The sequence below is a fragment of the Eptatretus burgeri genome, chromosome 10, assembly GCF_056783735.1.
Source record: "Eptatretus burgeri isolate ZD-2024b chromosome 10, Ebu_testis_v1, whole genome shotgun sequence".
Lineage (NCBI taxonomy): Eukaryota > Metazoa > Chordata > Myxini > Myxiniformes > Myxinidae > Eptatretus > Eptatretus burgeri.
Genome location: NC_140970.1, coordinates 37,753,590 through 37,772,264, shown reverse-complemented (window position 1 = coordinate 37,772,264; position 18,675 = coordinate 37,753,590). Strand labels below are relative to the sequence as shown.

At 43.9% G+C, this 18,675-nt stretch overlaps 1 protein-coding gene across 2 annotated transcripts in view; it reads right to left on the bottom strand.

Annotated features, from left to right (window-relative positions):
• The window catches only part of LOC147018340 (A disintegrin and metalloproteinase with thrombospondin motifs 9-like), a 179,035-nt gene that overhangs the window by 79,249 nt on the left and 81,111 nt on the right, over positions 1–18,675 (bottom strand). For both annotated transcript variants that reach the window (XM_085897894.1, XM_085897896.1), the window contains exons 17-20: positions 8,498–8,664; positions 7,639–7,768; positions 6,296–6,422; positions 905–1,115 (exon numbers count right to left, since the gene is read on the bottom strand). In XM_085897894.1, coding sequence (XP_085754020.1) covers positions 905–1,115; positions 6,296–6,422; positions 7,639–7,768; positions 8,498–8,664 — 635 coding nt within the window. The remainder of the gene's footprint in view (positions 1–904; positions 1,116–6,295; positions 6,423–7,638; positions 7,769–8,497; positions 8,665–18,675) is intronic.

Here is an 18,675-nt window from a genome sequence, read left to right as displayed (position 1 = left end):
CACCTTCCATCTGCTTGGAAGTTATCCAACATCGCCACATTGCATGAACAAAATAAAAAACAAGTTCCTTTCTTTTCCTTTTTTGTATGCATAGTCGAGGCTCGTGGAAGAGCTCGTACGAGTATATTGAACGAATCAAGATTCAACAGGCCAAAAGGAACAGTAGAGAGAGAAAGTGGGGGGGGGGACACCAACAACATAGTTGAAAGCCAAGATATAGAGGGAGCCTTGGACAAGCAATGGGTATAGAGAGGAATGGGGGGGGGAGGCAGGAGAAGATGTATTGGGTGAACAAGATGGATACATAGGTAGCTTTCAGGAGGGAAAACTGGAAATTTGGAAGGAGGAGCGATTTGGGTATGGGGTTACCAAGGGGAGGAGAGATCATATTTTGGATTGGGCACAACCTGAGATTGTGGTGAACAGCTCTCTTGAAGAGCTGGTGGGGACGAATGAGATTGAAGAGAATGTGAAAGTTGTTTCCACAGGCAGGAAAAGAGAGGAGCAAATGAGTGGCATGAGCAGTGATCCTGGAAAGGGAGAGGGAATGGAGGTGGGGGGGGGGTGGGGGACAAAGCATGGAAACAGCAGAGGGTGCAAGACTAGAAAGGAGGTGGAAGAAAACAGAAACCACTGACAGGTCTGCGATAGCTTTATAAAACATGGCAAAATCACTCAAATAGCCGACAAGACTTGCGCGTTGTTCTTGTGCAAAAATGGAATCAAATTGAGTATGTATGGTATCATTTTGTTCTTGAGAAAAAAATTTTGGAGATACTTGCGACAACAAGACACCCATCAAACATAATAATGGTATACAGATTCCCAAAAGTAGTCCTGCAAAATACTTCTCTGTTCATTGAGAAATATTTAGCACCCAGAGACATGTTACAAATACCCATACCTGAGACCACGCAGAGAACTGCCAAGCAGCATGGTGGCAGTCACCATCACAGGCTTCCCGATTACTTGGCCTTGTCAAATGCTTGCATACTTCATCCTTCATGACAGCTTGGTTACGTTGGTCTAGGTCATAGCGTATGCATAGCACCTCCAGAACACGTTGGCCAGGACCACAGCGGGATGAGCATTCACCACGCTCACCGACCTCCCAGCTGTAGCAGACATGTTTGGTCATCATACAGTGAAAGTTGAAGCGTTTATATAATGATTGTCATTATGTGCTTTGTTGCAATGACCATTTGCAAAATACCTGCTGTAGGACTACTAACACAATATGTTTAATTTGAACGCATTTCTCAACATCAGAACATTAAGTGACAACACAAAAAGAAAAGAAACCACCAAATAACAACCAATTTCGAACATTCATTGCACCATTTAACATATCGATCTACATCCAAGGTCATAAATCCTGGGACAGGGCAGCAGCTACTTGAAATGATACCCTTATATCCAAGAGGTCATCAAAAAAATACCACCTGGAGCCATTGTTTACTTTAAGTGTTCACCTTGTATACCTGTCCAGAAATTATGTCGATGTTATCTCATGTAATACAGGGTGTCCTCGCTTAATGTCATCCCGGTTAAAAGGTTAAAATAGTTTCGTTACAACGTCTATAATAATTAGATACGAAGAATTCAAAGAACATCGTGATTACTTACACATCCATTCATTGGGACCATACTCTGCACAGAACGTCGGTGATGGCAAAGCAGTCTCCTGGGCTACCAGGCACAATCCTGGACGGGTCGCCACTCCGACGCAGATTTACATATAACTCGCGATTACATCGTTGGTTAGAGTGGACGACTTGCTCTCCACCATCCACCAGTAGATTGTTTCATTTTACTAAAGGGTGATTTCTTTTTTGTAGTTTATGTTACATTTATTTTCAGTACAGTACTGTATTACAAAGTACAATACAGAATATATATGAACAATGAAACATGTGTGAATTTACTGAAATGTGATGCATTTAATGGGGATGAAGGAACCTAACATATCGACTTCTTTTATTTCTTATGAGATGAATGTATCCATTTTACGTCGTTTCACTGAACATCGTGATTTTCAAGAATGTAACCACGACGTTAACCGATGACTCCGTATATGTGCAGGCTATATCTAGGCTTCTGGAGAAGTTGAATGACAGATGGTCGAAGGTTAACTGAGTGCTAATGAAGAACAAATGAGCAAGTGATAAACTGGAGCATCTTTCGCAGCTAAAAGGTTGATAAAGTGGTGATGTGTCAGAGCACATGAATTGGTTTAGCAAGAGTAGACATGCCAAGAGGCATTGAGAGATAGTGCAAAATGGTGAAAAAACATTATATGTTGAAGCATGCAACGAAGAAAGAACAATAATTATCGAGTTCTTAGAACACGTTACCCCATGCAGTGTTTAAAGAAATACTTCAATTGAAATCAAATTCTTCTTCCTCTTCTCTTCTTCCCTTTATCAGGGTTGAGGACCAATGGCACCAAGCTTCTGCCCTGCCTTAACCACGATACTCCTCCACCTCCCTCTGTGCTCAGCCAACTCCCTCCAATCTCCAACCATCCCCACCTTATTGATATCCATCATCACACAATCCTCCCATCTCCAGCGCAGTCCACCTGTTTTCCTCCAACCTCGCTCCCTCAACCTATTCACTCTCTTTACCATTCTCTCTTCTCCCATCCACACCAGGTATCCAGTCCATCTCAGCTGACATTTCACCGATTTCCCCATCAAGCTCATCTGCACATCAATCTCCTACCTCAGTTTATCCATCCTCCTTCTATCCACCATCTTCACTCGCCACAATCCTCCTGACCCAGTTGTTCTCACAAACCTGCAGCCTCTGGTGTTGTCTCTCTGCCAGTGCCACTATCTCCATACCGTAAAGGTGGGCCAGCGTTACACAAGACATCAAAACCTTCCCTTTTAATTTCCTTGACATCCTTCTGTCTGCCATTACTCCCTCCACCCTCCTCCACAAATCGCACCCATTTGAATCCTCCTCCACACCTCTGCTTTGGATTAAATATCCACATGGAAACACAAGGAAATTTGACGCAGGTGGAGGCCATTCAGCCCACCATGGCTGCGCCACATCAACACCACACCAATTTATCGACATCAGATCAAAAGAAGAAAATGCAAAAGGTGTTTTTTTTATTGTGTTTTTGTGGGGTTTTTTTGTAGTTTTTGTATCCCCTCCCCCTCCCCCCCAGGGGTGGAGGCATGGGTTTCGGTAAAAAAACACAACATCAAACACACAACACCCCTTGGCGAGACCCCACCAAGAGCACTCTGTACACATGCACACAATCACCCATCAATGCTCAAACTACCGAAAAGTCCTCCCAACATCCCTATACCCCTCTATCTCCATAACTTCTAGGTACCTATCTAATTCCAATTTAAACTTATCTTCTGTTTCTGCTGCCACTACCTTTCCAGGGAGACCATTCCATGCATTAACTACTCTATGAGTAAAAGTCCCCTACCTTACTACCGTCTTAACTTTCCTCTTCTTTACTCTCAGGCCATGGCCCATAATCCTATCACTGTCTCCTCTGCTGAATAATTCATCTGCACTTATTTTATCTCTACCTTTCATGATCTTAAACATCTCTATCATATCTCCTCGTAACTTCCTCTTTTCTAGTGTATCCCTGTCTCCTTCAGCCGCTCCTCATAGCTGAGTCTAACTAGGCCCGGAATCAATCTAGTAGCCCTGCGCTGAACCCTCTCTATGGCATCTATGTCCTTCCGAGTTGTGGTGACCAAAACAGCGCACAATATTCTAGAAGTGGCCCTCACTAAATTCCTGTACAATGTTGACACCACCTATTTTGTCACTGTTCCATAACCTGATATGAGAGTCACTGTTCTGCCCACATACGCAAACCTACTTCCCCGTTTCATCTCCTTCCCCTATAACTGATACTGTATTCATTTATTTTCTATGCTGCCCGACATGCATCACCTCAGTCTTCTCCATACTCATCCTCAGCCCATGCTTCCCAAATGCCTCCTTCCACTCCACAATACTTCCTGCATTTCCTGCTCACTCTCCACCACAACAGCCAGATCATCTGCATACAGCATCCTCCCCATAGTACCCCCTCATGTTCACTTTCCTGCTTACCAGCTCCATCACCAATATAAATATGAGTGGGCTGAGAGCACTTCCCTGTCTCAAACTAATGTTCATGCTGAGCTCCTCAGACATCCTAGGACTAATCAAAACACTTCCCTTCATTCCCTGGTATGTTCCTTCCACGAAAAAACCTTCTGCTTCTGGCACTCCCATCCATCTCAGTGTCGCCATCGCCATCTTTCTCAGAAACAGTGTCGTAGGCCTTCTCCAGGTCCACAATTCCCAATGTCATTTCACCTTGCACCTCCAACCTCTTCTCCACCAGCTGTCATTCCCCTACCCTTTCTAAACACCTGCTGCTCTTCTCTAATCTCAATCTCCACACTTCCTTATCTCCACCTCCAGAATCCTCTGCAGTGCCTTTATGACATGAAGGAGTATAATGTCCCTGTATTTCCCCGGATCTTGAACATTTCCCTTCCCCTTCCATATCAGCACAATTAACCCTATCTTCCCATCCTCTGGAATTAAACTCTTTCATACATTCAATATCAGCCTTATACATATCAGCCTCTTCACCCAACTGACTCTGACTTCTCCTGCTGCCATTATCATCTCTGTACACACCTCATCAATGCCTGGCGCTCTTCCCTTCTTCATCCTCTTCAATGCCGTCTGCACTTCCTCTGCACTGCCCCCCAAAATAGGTATTCGCTTTCTTCTCAGAAACTACACACACAATTCTGATAAAACCTCACCACAACCTTCATCACCTGTAATGTACCAAAGTTTGTTCATGACAATGGAAAAATCGGTGTCTAAGGGGAGGGGGGGAGTTGCCCCCAAGATATGTATTCACTGTCATCTCTGAAACTACACACAAAATTTTGATGAAACTTGATCATCGACCTCATAACCCCCTGACGTTAAAGAGATTGTCCACATCATTGAAAAACAAACAAACATTGGGGTATAATGGGATCGATGGGGAGTGGGGGTTGCCCCCCCCCCAAAAGAGGTATTCGCTTTCTTCTCAGAAACTACACACACAAATCCGATGAAACTTGACCACCAACTTCATTACCGGCCGTAGTGTGTAAAAGTTTGTTCACGACATTAAAAAAAATTGGGGTCTCGGGTTCTCCGGGGCTTTGCACCCAAAATATGTAGTTGCTTTCTTCTGCGAAACCACAACCACAGTTTCTATTAAACTTGACAACAACCTTTATCACCTGTGATGTACCAAAGTATATTCACGGCATTTAAAAAAAAAAATCCACAGGTATTTACTTTCTTCCCCGTTACAAATTTTGTGGAACATCCAAGCCTACCAGTGGTTCCCTGGTTGTCTTATCAACCACAATCAGGTGGGCACTCAGCGGTATTGCCCCAATGTTATAAATTGTGTCACCAAGCTTTGGTACATCAGGAGTGATGAAGGTTGTGGTCAAGTTTCATCGAAATTGTGTGTGTAGTTTTGGAGAAGAAAGAAAATACATATTTTGGGGGGCAATCCCCCCCCGCCCCCCACTTACACCCCCTTAAACCGCGATTTTTCTTATGTCATGAACAAACTTTGGTGATCACAGGTGATGAAGGTTGTGGTGAGGTTTCATCAGAATTGTTGTAGTTTCAGAGAAGAAAGCAAACACCTATTTTGGGGGGCAACCCCACTGTACACTCCCTTAGACGTGGATTTTTTAAATTTTTTTAATGGTGTGAACAAACTTTGGTACATCACAGGTGATGAAGGTTGTGGTCAAGTTTCATCAAAATTGTATGTATCGTTTCTGAGAATAAAGCAAATACCTCTTTGGGGGGGGGGGACAACCCCCACCCCTGTAAACTCCCTCCTTAGACCTCCTCAGACCACGATTTGGTTTTTTGATACTGTGAACAAACTTTGGTTACATCACAGGTGATGAAGGTTGTGGTCAAGTTTAATCAGAATTGCATGTGTAGTTTCTGAGAAGAAAGCAAAAAACTGTTTTGAGGGGCAACCCCCTTAGACCCCATTAGGGCCCGATTTTATTTTATTTTATTTTTTTATTTTAATGCCAAGAACATACTTTGGTACATACATGGTGATGAACATTATGGTAAAGTTTCATTGAAATCGTAAGTGTAGTTTCAGAGAAGAAGTTTCAAGTATATGTGGACAGACGGACGGACGACGCGCCATCCCATAAGCTCCCCAGAAAAACGTTCCAGATGAGCTAATAAAGAAAAATGAACAACATACCGCACTTTGCAGTCAGTGTTACAGGGCTGGAATGGAGGGACAGGCCTTCGAAGATGACTGCAGTGTTTTCTGGACACAATCGTGTGGTCACTTTCACGCACACACAGGAGACGGCGTGTTTGCTCTCCTGTCGTATAAACATAAACACAGTTTGGAACACATGAGCATCGTTTTCTAGCACCTATTTTCAAAACCAGCTGAGAGAACTTTATATTTCAGTTAAATATAATGGAATCCATCCATCCATTGTGACCATACTCTGTGCAGAGCATCGGTGCTGCCTGAGCAGTCTCCTTGGCTATTAGGCACAATCCTGGACGGGTCGCCACTCTGACACAGGATACCAGCAAGCTGGCACTCATTTTGCCAACCCCGGAAGGATGACAGGCAGAGTCAACCCCACCTGGTATTAATTCAACAGCTGAGTGGGATTTGAACTCAGGATCCTCGGATCCCAAGCCCACCACCCTAACCATTAAGCCATCACCAGGCATATAATGGAATGCCTCCATGATAATTTACATTTACTTGGATACGCACATTTTCATCGATATATTTTTTGAATTGACATGCGGGTCATTTATGGAAAGAACAGTTACTGTTTTAGATGATGAGTCCAAATCACTCAGGAATCCATAATTTGGTCTGCATGTTCTGTTACTCTGCACATGCTTGTCATTGTGCAATGTGTGGGGAGAAAAGTTAAGTTCTGAACCCAACTTGTTGCAAAAGGGTCTGCATAATACATCGATAAAATTGTGGAATGTAATCATCCCCACCCCCATTTTCCTAATACATTCCCTTCACATCCCCTGCCCTTACTCCCATTTTCTCTCAACTTCCTTTCTCTTTGCTCTCTCCATTTTCGGACATCATTATCTGGCCGCCCCAATCTGCGAGCATTCACTATTATATGTTAAAGATCCCACAGTTCATTAAAAAGAGTATCGGCCATTGTGTGCCAGCAACATAACAGATTTCTAAATTCCTACCCTGATATACACCAGGAACTGTGTCAGTGGCATTGCCATACCCCTGGAAATGATGCCATTATAACAGTCAGGTGCTGCATATGCATGAATGAATAAACGCCCCCTCTTTGAATCTCCCCCTCCTCCATTCTCTATTTTCTTCCAGATATTCCTCCTTGCCGTCCCAACCACATGTGTGTATGTGTGTGTTTTTTCTTTATCTTTCCCAAGGTTTTTCTCCCACTAAAAAATTTTTCTCTTGTGTCTTATTGTTGCATACACATGCTCTCTAAATATAATGGGATAAACTCAGAAACGTTAATACATGGGTGTCTCTTAAATTAGCAGCAATGAGCATCGTTTGACATCTACCTTGACAGATTTTGCTGCAGTCAGTCCACTCCCCATTAGCATCCCACATATAGCGTTCCACCTTGTTTGCTGCGGGAATGCTAAATGAGTAGCGGATGTCAGGGCCAAAAAGTTTTCCCACAGCCAGCACCTGTTCAGCATTAAAAAAAAAAAATCTTATACTCCTTTGAAATAGACTCCATGCAGGACATAATGTTTGTGGGAAAGCAAAGATACTTCATTGTACAACATGACAGAGCCAAAAAAACAAGTAAAAGAAGTAGAGCAAAGTCGATGGCACGTCATCACAAATCCCGATGCTTCCCACCTCAAGCAAAGTGAAAGATGGCAAAAAGTTCCACCAGGAATGACCCAATATCAAATTTTGAGATTAAAAATCTTCAGTTTTGACCCCTGTAACCCCAACTCCCCACCTCTCTCTCCACCTGGGGTATGAACCAGGGGTCAAAATCAAAAAAATTGTTCGTCATTTCATACGTCCAATGTTGATTGCATATACAAAGTTTCATTAAAAAAATGTTTTAAAATGTGCCTGTAATTGCATTTTATGTTATTTAACCTCTTGACCCTGCCCCAGAGCCACAGAGGGAGGGGTTAAAAATGATACTGCTCTCACACCTTGCCATGTGGTGATTATAACTTTCAAGTTTGGTGAATTTCTGCATGACTGCTTAGGAGGAGATAGCATGATGGACAGACAGACAGACAGACAGACAGACAGACAGAGCCAATTACAATATCCCCCTGTTCTTGTTTTTTTTAATCAAAAAGACAAAGAGTAGAGTATGCATGCAAAGTTTTAGAGGATAAAAAAGAGAAAATGGGGATTGGGGATAAAAACAGAGCAAGAGTTGAGCACCATCAGAAAAATATCCTCGTCGATTCTCTCTGTGCAGTTGATTCTCTCCACTGCATTGTCTGAGCCACTGTACTCCAACACAGCCCCACGCACCTTCACTTCCCGTTTGTAAACACTAACGACAAAGTCGCCATTCAGCACAAACTCTCCTTGGCTCGTCTTTAGAGCTGTAGGATGAGGGCAAATGGAGGAACATGATGTCCAGAGTCAAGCAAAGTGAAATGGTTGATAAAAATTGCTCTTTGGTTGTTGTCAATCCTTTTCTGCAATGTCTAAGGAACATGGAGGATGTTTGCGCATGTGCGATTACAATAGGATATGATGAATGCATTGATGTTTACAACATGCCAGAGAGAGAAAATCCAATTAACATTTGTAATTTTCGTTAATAACTTGCATCTTGTTTCAGATTGCGAACAATGGTTCATACAAGTGCATGTGTCATTGAATAAAGTACTGTTTAGAAACTGCAGGGCTTTATGATGGTATACTTAATGGGAATTCTGTATGCTTTTGACATTCTTCCATAATGGTCAAATATGCTTCCAAGGAATATTTCGCAAAAAGCCAGTTTAAAAAATGGAAATTACAGAAATTTCCACGTGTTGCCTGCGTTATCATCAGAGGATCACACTTGGTGGAAATATTTGTCACGTTTCTTGAAATAGCTTCAAAAGCCATCGTGTCAAAATGACACATTCCACACATTATCATAAACTACAGGTTAAATAAATAAAGGTATAGTAGGAAGAAGAAAAACTTTTTTAAATGGAGGAAAAACTCAAATAAAGACATTGGATAAGGAGAGCAGGACATAATATTGTGTGAAGCAATAACATTACAAATAGAGGTGGATCACAGAAACAAGTGGTGATAAGGCAAAAGAAGTGGGGCAACTTAGCATAACAACTGTGCATTTTGTGAGGAAAGCACCAAATTTGGCACACTAGTAGCCTATCATTTTATGAACAGATTTGGATATTGGGCCATCTCAAATTCAGCCGCTGATGGCTGTGGCAGCCATTTTCCACTGCCATCAAAAATTTTGATATGGCCCAATATCCAAATCTGTTCATAATATGATAGGCAACTAGTGTGCCAAATTTGGTGCTTTCCTAACAAAATGCACAGTTCTTATGCTATATTTAGCTAAGATGCCCCACGAAAAGAGGCTTTTTGGGTTATTTATCATTCTTATGTATGTAACCTCCCCTGAAACCCAACACATCCTCTTCCCTCTCCCTCCCCACCCCACCTGTCCCATATTTGTACCATGTTAAGAAAAATACATATTTCACATGTATTTTAACATGGTACAAACCTGCCACATCAGAGTGCACAGAAAGCAGCTCACGAATTAGATCACAACTTGTAACTGTCTTTGGCTCAGCCACATAATTCATCCCGTAATCCACAGGTCTCTGAACACCTGTAGTTCTTTGGCCATGTGCTTGAGCTGATCTCTGGTATGTCAACGAATTATCCATGCTATGATACAATCACTGAGAGCCCTGTATTCATCATTCAGTTTTCCCATCACTAAACGGTGAAAGAGCGGCAAGGTCACAGTAAGGAAGTTCACCTGCATACGATTGGTTTGGGCTGAATTGTAACCATTTATACCAAAAGTTGCACTGACTCTTCTGAAAACCTGCCTCCATGTTCAGTCCCACATCACAATGGAAATTCATGTGCAATATCACTCTCAATACCTTATTTCAAGGAAAATTTGGAAACATTTCACGTGTTATTATACAGATTTGGGCTGGCAAGATAGTCTCAACTATAAAGGTATGCACACTCACTTCTGAGCTGTATAACCTGGGTTTGAATCTCGGCCCAGCTGTCCCACTGCTTCGCATGCTTACATCAATGTGTGTGCCGTTTCTTGGATGGACATTAAACTGGGAATCCCATCTGCCAGTGTTAGTTATTGGATGTTAAAGATCCCATGATGTACTTTGCAAAGAGTAGGAGAGCTATCGCCAGTACCCTGAACAAATGACAAAACTGTGCCCTGACTGAATTGTGTACTGGGAAGGCAATGGCAAACCACCGAGCATAACCCTAACCCCCTACCGCATGCCCAGGAACTGCTTTGGTAGCACTGAAGTTCTGTCACAAGTATGGTATGATTATGATGCTGATGATGATATATGCCTGGTGTTGGCTTAATGGTTAGGTGGGGGGATTGGGATTCTAGGATCCTGAGTTCAAATCCCACTTGGCTGTTGAATTAATACTAGGTGGGGTTGACTCTGCCTGTCATCCTTCCAAGGTTGGCAAAATGAATGTCAGCTTGCTGGTATCCTGTGTCGGAGTGGCGACCCATCCAGGATTGTGCCCAATAGCCAAGGAGATTGCTTAGGTAGCACAAACGCTCTGCACAGAGTATGGTCCCAATGGATGGATGGATGGATGGATGATGATATATTACCCAATGATGATTGGCTTGCTAGCATGCAAGGTGAATTGCAACCCTAAGCACGTTGGTGCAGACTGACCTATTAGAGACAATGCAAGGATGTGAAAGTACAACAAACTGATTATCTTATATCATTGAAAAACATATTCCTTATAACACAAGACCATAACAAGTAACTACCAATTTTGTCCTCGGGGACACAAATACAGCTCATCCCACTCGCCTCGTCCCCCTCCCCCCGTTTCCTTTCACCTCAAAAAAAAATGTTTACGGTATGAAATGAAACAGGATAAACACACAGCATAAGATATACCACAAATCGTGCATCGATAATAATAAGTGTGTGTGTGTGTGCGTGCGTGTGTGCGTGCGTGTGTCCTCCATAACTCCAAAACCATGAAACCTAGTGGCCTGAAACTTTGCATTGGGTTAATTTAAACACCCCTTTTGAAGATAATTTATGGCCTTATTCAATTATCCTTTATCAAAGCGTCATCCTTGGTCAGGCCTCTGTCAGCTTGCTGGGGTCTTAATTCACCATTTTCTTTAGCTTGCTCAACAATGCCTCAACTTTGAACAGGCTGCAATGGTTTCATAACAATAAATGCTCGTTAATTTATTTTTCACTTTCATCACTCATATCATCGAATGCCTGATCATCATACACATAAAATCGCTGGACACATCACAATGCTTCGAAAGGCCCAGAGACGCCAGTGTTCATGGGTTTTATTTCATTAGCACGTGCAATGAAATCGAGAATCTCATGATCTGAGCAAAATTTCAAAATTTAAACTGCAGAATTGACAACAGCAGCAATTTTAACTGGTTGCTAAAATGTTCATTTATCCAATTCGGACATTGACATTCCTGGCATCTCCAGGTGATGTTTGTTATAACCAATCGCTAATTGCTTGCCAAGCCAGTGCGGTCATATGAAACAGCGTGCGGAGCCGACCAGAGACGTCCGAAGTATCGAAAAATTAGCGAAATGGACAAAGGAACAGTCGGAACTGCTGATCAGGTCAATTCCACATCTTAAACTTTGAAATATGGTTCAGGTTAAGAGATCCTAGAAGTTATCGCATTTCAGCTGTAGTGATTATAAATGTCGAGAGAGTTGTATTCACACATTATTTGATACTCTGGACGTGTCTGGACTGTAGTTGTGTCCGGATGGTCGTTGTCTCCGGACGTGTCTGGACGGTTGTTGTCTCTGGACAGTGGTCATCTCCGGAGGTGCCCAGATGGTAGTTATGTCCGGAAGGTGGTTATCTCCGGATGTGTCCAGATGATAGTTATCGCCAGACGTGTACAGGCGATGTTCATCTCTGGAGGGTGTTTATCTCCGGACAATGTTTGTCTCCGGGTTGTGTTTGTATCTGGATGTGTCCAGGTGGTGGTTGTCTCCAGACATGTCCAGACAGTGTTTACCTCCAGATGTGTCTGTGCGGTGTTAGTCTCTGGACGTGTCCGTATGGTGGTTATGTCCGGACAATGTTTGTCTCCGGATGTGTCCAGATGGTGGTTATCTCTGGACTTGTCCGGATGGTGGTTATCGTTGGACATGTCCAGCTGGTGGTTATCTCCGGATGTGTCCAGATGGCAGTTATCTCCGGATGCATCCAGGTGGTGTTTGCCTCCGGATGCATCCGGGCAGTGTTTGCCTCTGGACGCATCCGGGCGGTGTTTGCCTCCGGACGCATCCCGGCGGTCTTTGCATCCGGACATGTCCATGTGGTGTTTACTCCGGATGTGTCCGGGAAGCATATGTCTCTGGATGACACATCCGGGCGGCGTTTACGTCCAAGCGGCATTTGTCTCCAGACGTTTCCGAACAGTGTTTATCTCCGGACGTGTCTGTCTGGGTCTCTGGATGTGTCCGGACATCTTTTGTCTCCAGATGTGTCCAGACAGTGTTTATAGTATGACTGGTAGAAAATATATTTCACACATTATTTTGTTTCCATCTTCACTGTTATTCTATGCACAATCATTTTGATGAGACAGTATGAATTGTAATTAATGCTCCTTTAATGAATGCACAATCTTTTTGATGAGACAGGATGAATCGTAATTAATGTCTGCATTCCCTTCCTCTCAACTCATGCTTAGCTGCTCCCAAACCCCTCCTCCTCCATCTCCACACAACTCTCTGGATGTTTATAAGCATTAAAGCTGAAATGTAAGATGCCCTCGAATCTCTTAACCTGAACGAAATTTTAAAATTTAAACTGCAGAATTTACCATAGCTGTAGTTCAGATTGCGAGAAGAAGGTGTTCATCTATCTATAATTCCAGCAGTGTGTGTGTGTGTGTGTGTGTGTGTGTGTGTGTGTGTGTGTGTGTGTGTGTGTGTGTGTGTGTGTGTGTCTGTGTGTGTGTGTGTGTCTGTGTCTGTGTGTAGGTGTGTGTCTCTGTGTCTTTGTGTCTGTGTGTGTGTGTGTCTGTGACCACTGTTTCTCGACAACTACTGGTCCGATCTAATTGAAACTTGCCAGCTATATTGCTGGGGACCTGACTATGTGCCTTTTCAAGGTTTGATATTAATCGGACAAGTGTTTCCCAAGTTATAGCCATTTATTTACCAAACCAATGACAGGACACGGTGCTGCGGCCATTTCTTTACCGAACTTGTGTACACGTTGCTGCGTAGGCCGATACGCGGCCGGCTGACTATGACATGCCGTGCCTGATACGATGGGGAAAGGCGCCTTAGTTACCGTGGCGTAGGAGTGGCAATGGTCAATGGCAGCGAATGTCATGGCAAGCAAAGACAGGGAGGTAAACTTGATTTTAATTTGGATTTTAATTAACTCTGTGTGTGGAAGTATCACAGCAGTTGTTACTTCAATACAAGCGATAATTCGTGGAATACATGTGAACATTCCGTACGGGCACGCACCACTTCCGGATAGTGATGACTTACTGAATTCCAATAATTTCTCGATTGCTTATGCGCATTTATAGATAAACACAATGCCCCAATCCAGTCGTCGTTTCCGAGAGCAAAGGAACGGGATGTGTGGTTGTTTGAAAGTTTTTTTTTTCTTTCTTTTGGTTTGCACGTACGGGCACGCACGAGCGAAGGAATGGCCTGTGTGGTTGTCATTTTTGGCTCGCGGTTTGGTTTTTAAAAAAATATATATATATATATATATTTTTGCACGTACGGCCACGCACGTATGGGCATGTACTAGTTTGTCCAATTTGCACATTGTTTGAAACTGTGGACATCTCCAGTTGTCTGCTGACGGTGTTTATTGTGACCCAACCAGATGTTCTTTATGAACCATTTTGTTTGAGTGCTTATTAGTGGTGGGTGGAATTGATTCCAAAGTACTCGATGCATGAATGGTAATTGATGTCGGTTCTGAGTAATACTTACTTCACAGAAATAAGCGGGGGTTTTTTTTGGGGGGGGGGAATTTTTTCGTCCCTGTTGGGCATGTTCTGGTGGCACATGGCCTGTTCATATATTGTTACGGCCACGGATAGTGATACCGAGTGTATTATGAAGGGGTTACTCCTCGTTTCTCCTCAGAAAAACCGGACCTGGAGCACCGCTCACAATTAACTTTGTGGTATGGTGGGTTGCTTGACAACCAGAAACGCCAATCAGTTAACCACGGGTTCCAGTGTCCACTGTCAAATTTGCCGTTTAACTAGAGGTCACGTGACCTCCTGACCAGGGAACGCGCCCTCCGCAATGCACCAATCTTATCTTGATTACATCTTAAGTAAGGCGGCAGAGTGTTTACCGCTGGTGCAAGCCAACTATGACAGGTTAATTAGTTTGGGAATTACCTCCCAGTCTATCTCGGTTCGGACAATACTGGATCAATGGAAGGAAAGGACAAACACGGACAGGTTGAAACATCAACAAGGATTTCATTAATAAGAAAAATAAATAAACTGATGAACTTTTCATTTCCTTGTAGTGTAAATGGATGAATTCCAAACAATCAAAATAATCTCAAACAAATAAAGAATTAATCAGGCATTGATAGAAAAATAGACAAAGAGCAGATGCTTATCGCTATGCCTTACTTAACAATGAAGCACTAGAGATGGGTACCCAGAAGATCATTCAGGGGGGAAAGAAATCCAGTCTCGGCTTACCAAGGCAGAAGTCATTGTGTGTCCAATAAAACAATCCAAAATGTGTGAGCATGCCCTGGTCTGCTGCCAGCGCCCTGCCTCGCCATGCACCCACCCGCAAACAGGCCCGAACACCAATAAACGTCACGTTGTCACCCCCAGGAACCAGGGACGCTAAGAATCAGGTACGCTAAGAGCAGGTACCGAGCAGAACTAGCAGGAACGGTCCAACCGTCACCAACTGTCAGGAGCTATCAGGACCTGTAACCAATGGACAGCTGTAAGGAGCTGTAAGCAAGGGTTAGGAATTGTCAGGAACCGGAAGGAACCATCACCAACCGTCAGGAGCTATCAGGAGCTATAACCAATGGAGAGCTGTAAGGAGCTGTAATCAAGGGTTAGGAACTGTCAGGAACCACCACCAACTGTCTGGAGCTATCAGGAGCTGTAACCAATGGACAGCTGTAAAGGGCTGTAAGGAGCTATAAGCAAGGGTTAGGAACTGTCAGGAACCGCAAGGAACCACCATCAACTGTCTGGAGCTATCAGGAGCTGGAACCAATGGGCAGCTGTAAGGAGCTGTCAGCAAGGGTTCAAAACAGTCAGGAACCGCAAGGAACTACCACCAACCGTCTGGAGCTATAGCCAATGGACAGCTGTAAGGAGATGTAAGGAATGGTCAGGAGCTGCCACCAACCGTCAGGAAGGCGGTCCTCCCATCCTTTTTATAGGCGACCAGTGTGGGCGGAGCCTCAAGCCCACCTTGCCGATTGGCGCATCGCTGCATGTGACCTCCAACCGTCAATCTCGCGATCATCCCTTCCTCGTTCAGCCCGATACGAACAAGAGCCAGCCAGCATCCATAGAGCTGCCAAACGGGGTGTCAAACGTTGATGGAAAAATGTGATTGTCAATGTCGCTGAAAGAGAGCTGGGTGTCGAACGTCAATGAAAGACAGGTGGGTGAGGTAAATGATCCACAGCCATATTTGACCATCAGCATAACTGTTCAGGAAAAGCCCGTGGTGTGTTTCATCAAATGTCCTGTAAGCCCAAAGTGTAAATAAATCATATACTTCCAAGCCAACGTGTCCTGATGGAAAGGGGTAGAATGAGTCTCCGTTGGATTAATGGCTATCTCTCGCGTGCATGAATGTGTCGTAAAGAGGAAAAGGTTATCCCATAAGAAAGGGAATCTGTTCTGTACCCTTCTCCAACACATCAAAGAGTTAGAATCCCACCAGACTAGAGGATGGGTCGAGTGTGAACATTCATTTATGGAAATAACTGTCCGAGGACCTGGATGTTGTGTGCATTAGTCGGATTCGATTCTGAAATCCAGAACAGTATTAATTGAAAAGGAACATGCCCCTGGAGAGTCCCATTTGAAATTTATCAGCAAAAGCAAGTCACTTGCAAACTAAACATGCCCAAAGGGCATCTTCCTTTTCAATGAATAGCAAGGCATTTTGAGTTTTCTGGGAAACCATGCTAATTGCTTTGCTGACGAACGAGTAGGCAATACATAATAAGTATTGACTAATAAAGTATTGACTAATATATACATAATAAGTATTGACTAATATACTAACTAATAAAGTTTTGACAACATGCCATTCAAAAGGTCCAGAAGTGCAGTTTGGAACTATTTTGGGAAGGTTAATGAAGACAACCCGAAAATTGCATGCTCACTTTGATTAATAGACCATGCTCGTCCCTGTAATACGTCCAACATTAAAAAAACATTTGGAAACCAAACACCAGAGAAAGTACCTATAAGTGATGGTTGAGAATGCAGATTCAAAGAAACCAAAGTCTGCAACAGCAATCAACGATTGAAAGCACTTTCACCCCGGTGTAATGCCTTCCCTTCCCCTTACACTGCTTTCCCTTCCCCTCACAATGCCTTCCCCTCCCCTCACTCTGCCTTCCCTTCCCTTCCCCTCATGGCGCCTTCCCTTCCCCTTACACTGCCTTCCCTCTCTCACGCTGCCTTCCCTCCCCATCATGCTGCCTTCCTTCCCCATCATGCTGCCTTCCTTTCCCCTCACCTCACGCTGCCTTCCCTTCCCCTACTCCAATACTGCCTTCCCTCCCCCTCCCCTCACGTTGCATTCCCTCTTCCCACTCCTCACTATACCACCCCTCCTCGCTTCCCCTCCTTCCTCCCTGCCTCCTTGCTCCGCATCCTCACTCTCCACTCTCTCTCACCCCTCCTCTCTCTCCCTTCCCTCACCCCCCTTGCTTTCCCTACCCCTCCTCTCTCTTGGTATTCCCATCAGCGAAGCGATGGATGGTATTTTCTCGGAGATCATATGACGAGTGCACACCACAAACATGGCATGGAAACAGAGCCCAGCAAGTACACAGAAGTAAAGTGAAGGACAACACATAAGTGGCATGTTGGCCTTGATCTCCAGTGTACCATTTTGATTAAGGCTGCCCAATTTCCTTTGCTTCTCTCAATCCTTACATTTTACGTACAGTCACTCAATAATCTGATAAACTTGTGCTAACAATCAAGTATTTTTCCCCAGTAGTATATGGCCTATTATTCTCCAATTCAAATCCAACTAGCATCGGTTGAAGACAAAGTCTTCGATATCCCCCGCCATAGTAAATGAGAGCAAAAGGCACCAGTTCAATTTATCCTTGATGTGTGTTCCAAATTTCATAAATAAATAGTTAATAGTTTTGCAACTATGCTATGGAAACAAAGGTTAACCTCAATTATTTCTTCATACCCAACTTGTTTCCATGGAAAGTGACAGAAATATCAAAAGGCACCAGCTCACCACTTGCTTGATATGTGTACCAAATTTCGTAAATATATCTTGAAGGGATTTGTAGTTAAGCTCCGGAAACGAAATGTGACGGACGGACGGACGGAACCCATTTCTATATCCCCCGCCAACTTCGTTGGTTGGCGGGGGATAATTATCGTCAGGTCAGGCCAGATCATACGCTGATGAGCCAAAACATTATGACCACTGACAGGTGAAGTGAATATCATTGATTATCTTGTTACAATGGCACCTGTCAAGGGGTGGGATATATTAGGCAGCAAGTGAACAGTCAGTTCTTGAAGTTGATGTGTTTGATGCAGGAGAAATGGGCAGGAGAAAAGACCTGAGGGACTTTGACAAGGGCCAAATTGTTATGGCCAGACGACTGGGTCAGAGCATCTCTGAAACGGCAAGGCTTGTGGGGTGCTCCCGGTCAGCAGTGGTGAGTACGTACCAACAGTGGTCCGAGGAGGGACAAACCACAAACCGGCGACAGGGAGTTGGGCGCCCAAGGCTCATTGATGCGCGAGGGAAACAAAGGCTATCCCGTCTGGTCCGAACTGACAGAAGGTCGACTGTGACACAAGTGAAAGAAAATTTTAATGATGTTCATGGGAGGAATGTGTCACAATCCACAGTGCATCGCACCCTGCTGTGTGTGGGGCTGCGTAGCTGCAGACCAGTCAGACCCCTGCCCATAATGACCCCTGTCCACCATCGAAAGCACCTACAATTGGCATGCGAGAATCGGAACTGGATCTTGGAGCAGTGGAAGAAGGTCACCTGGTCCGATGAGTCCCGTTTTCTTTTAGATCACGTGGATGGCCGTGTACGTGTGAGCCGTTTACCTGGGGAAGTGATGGCACC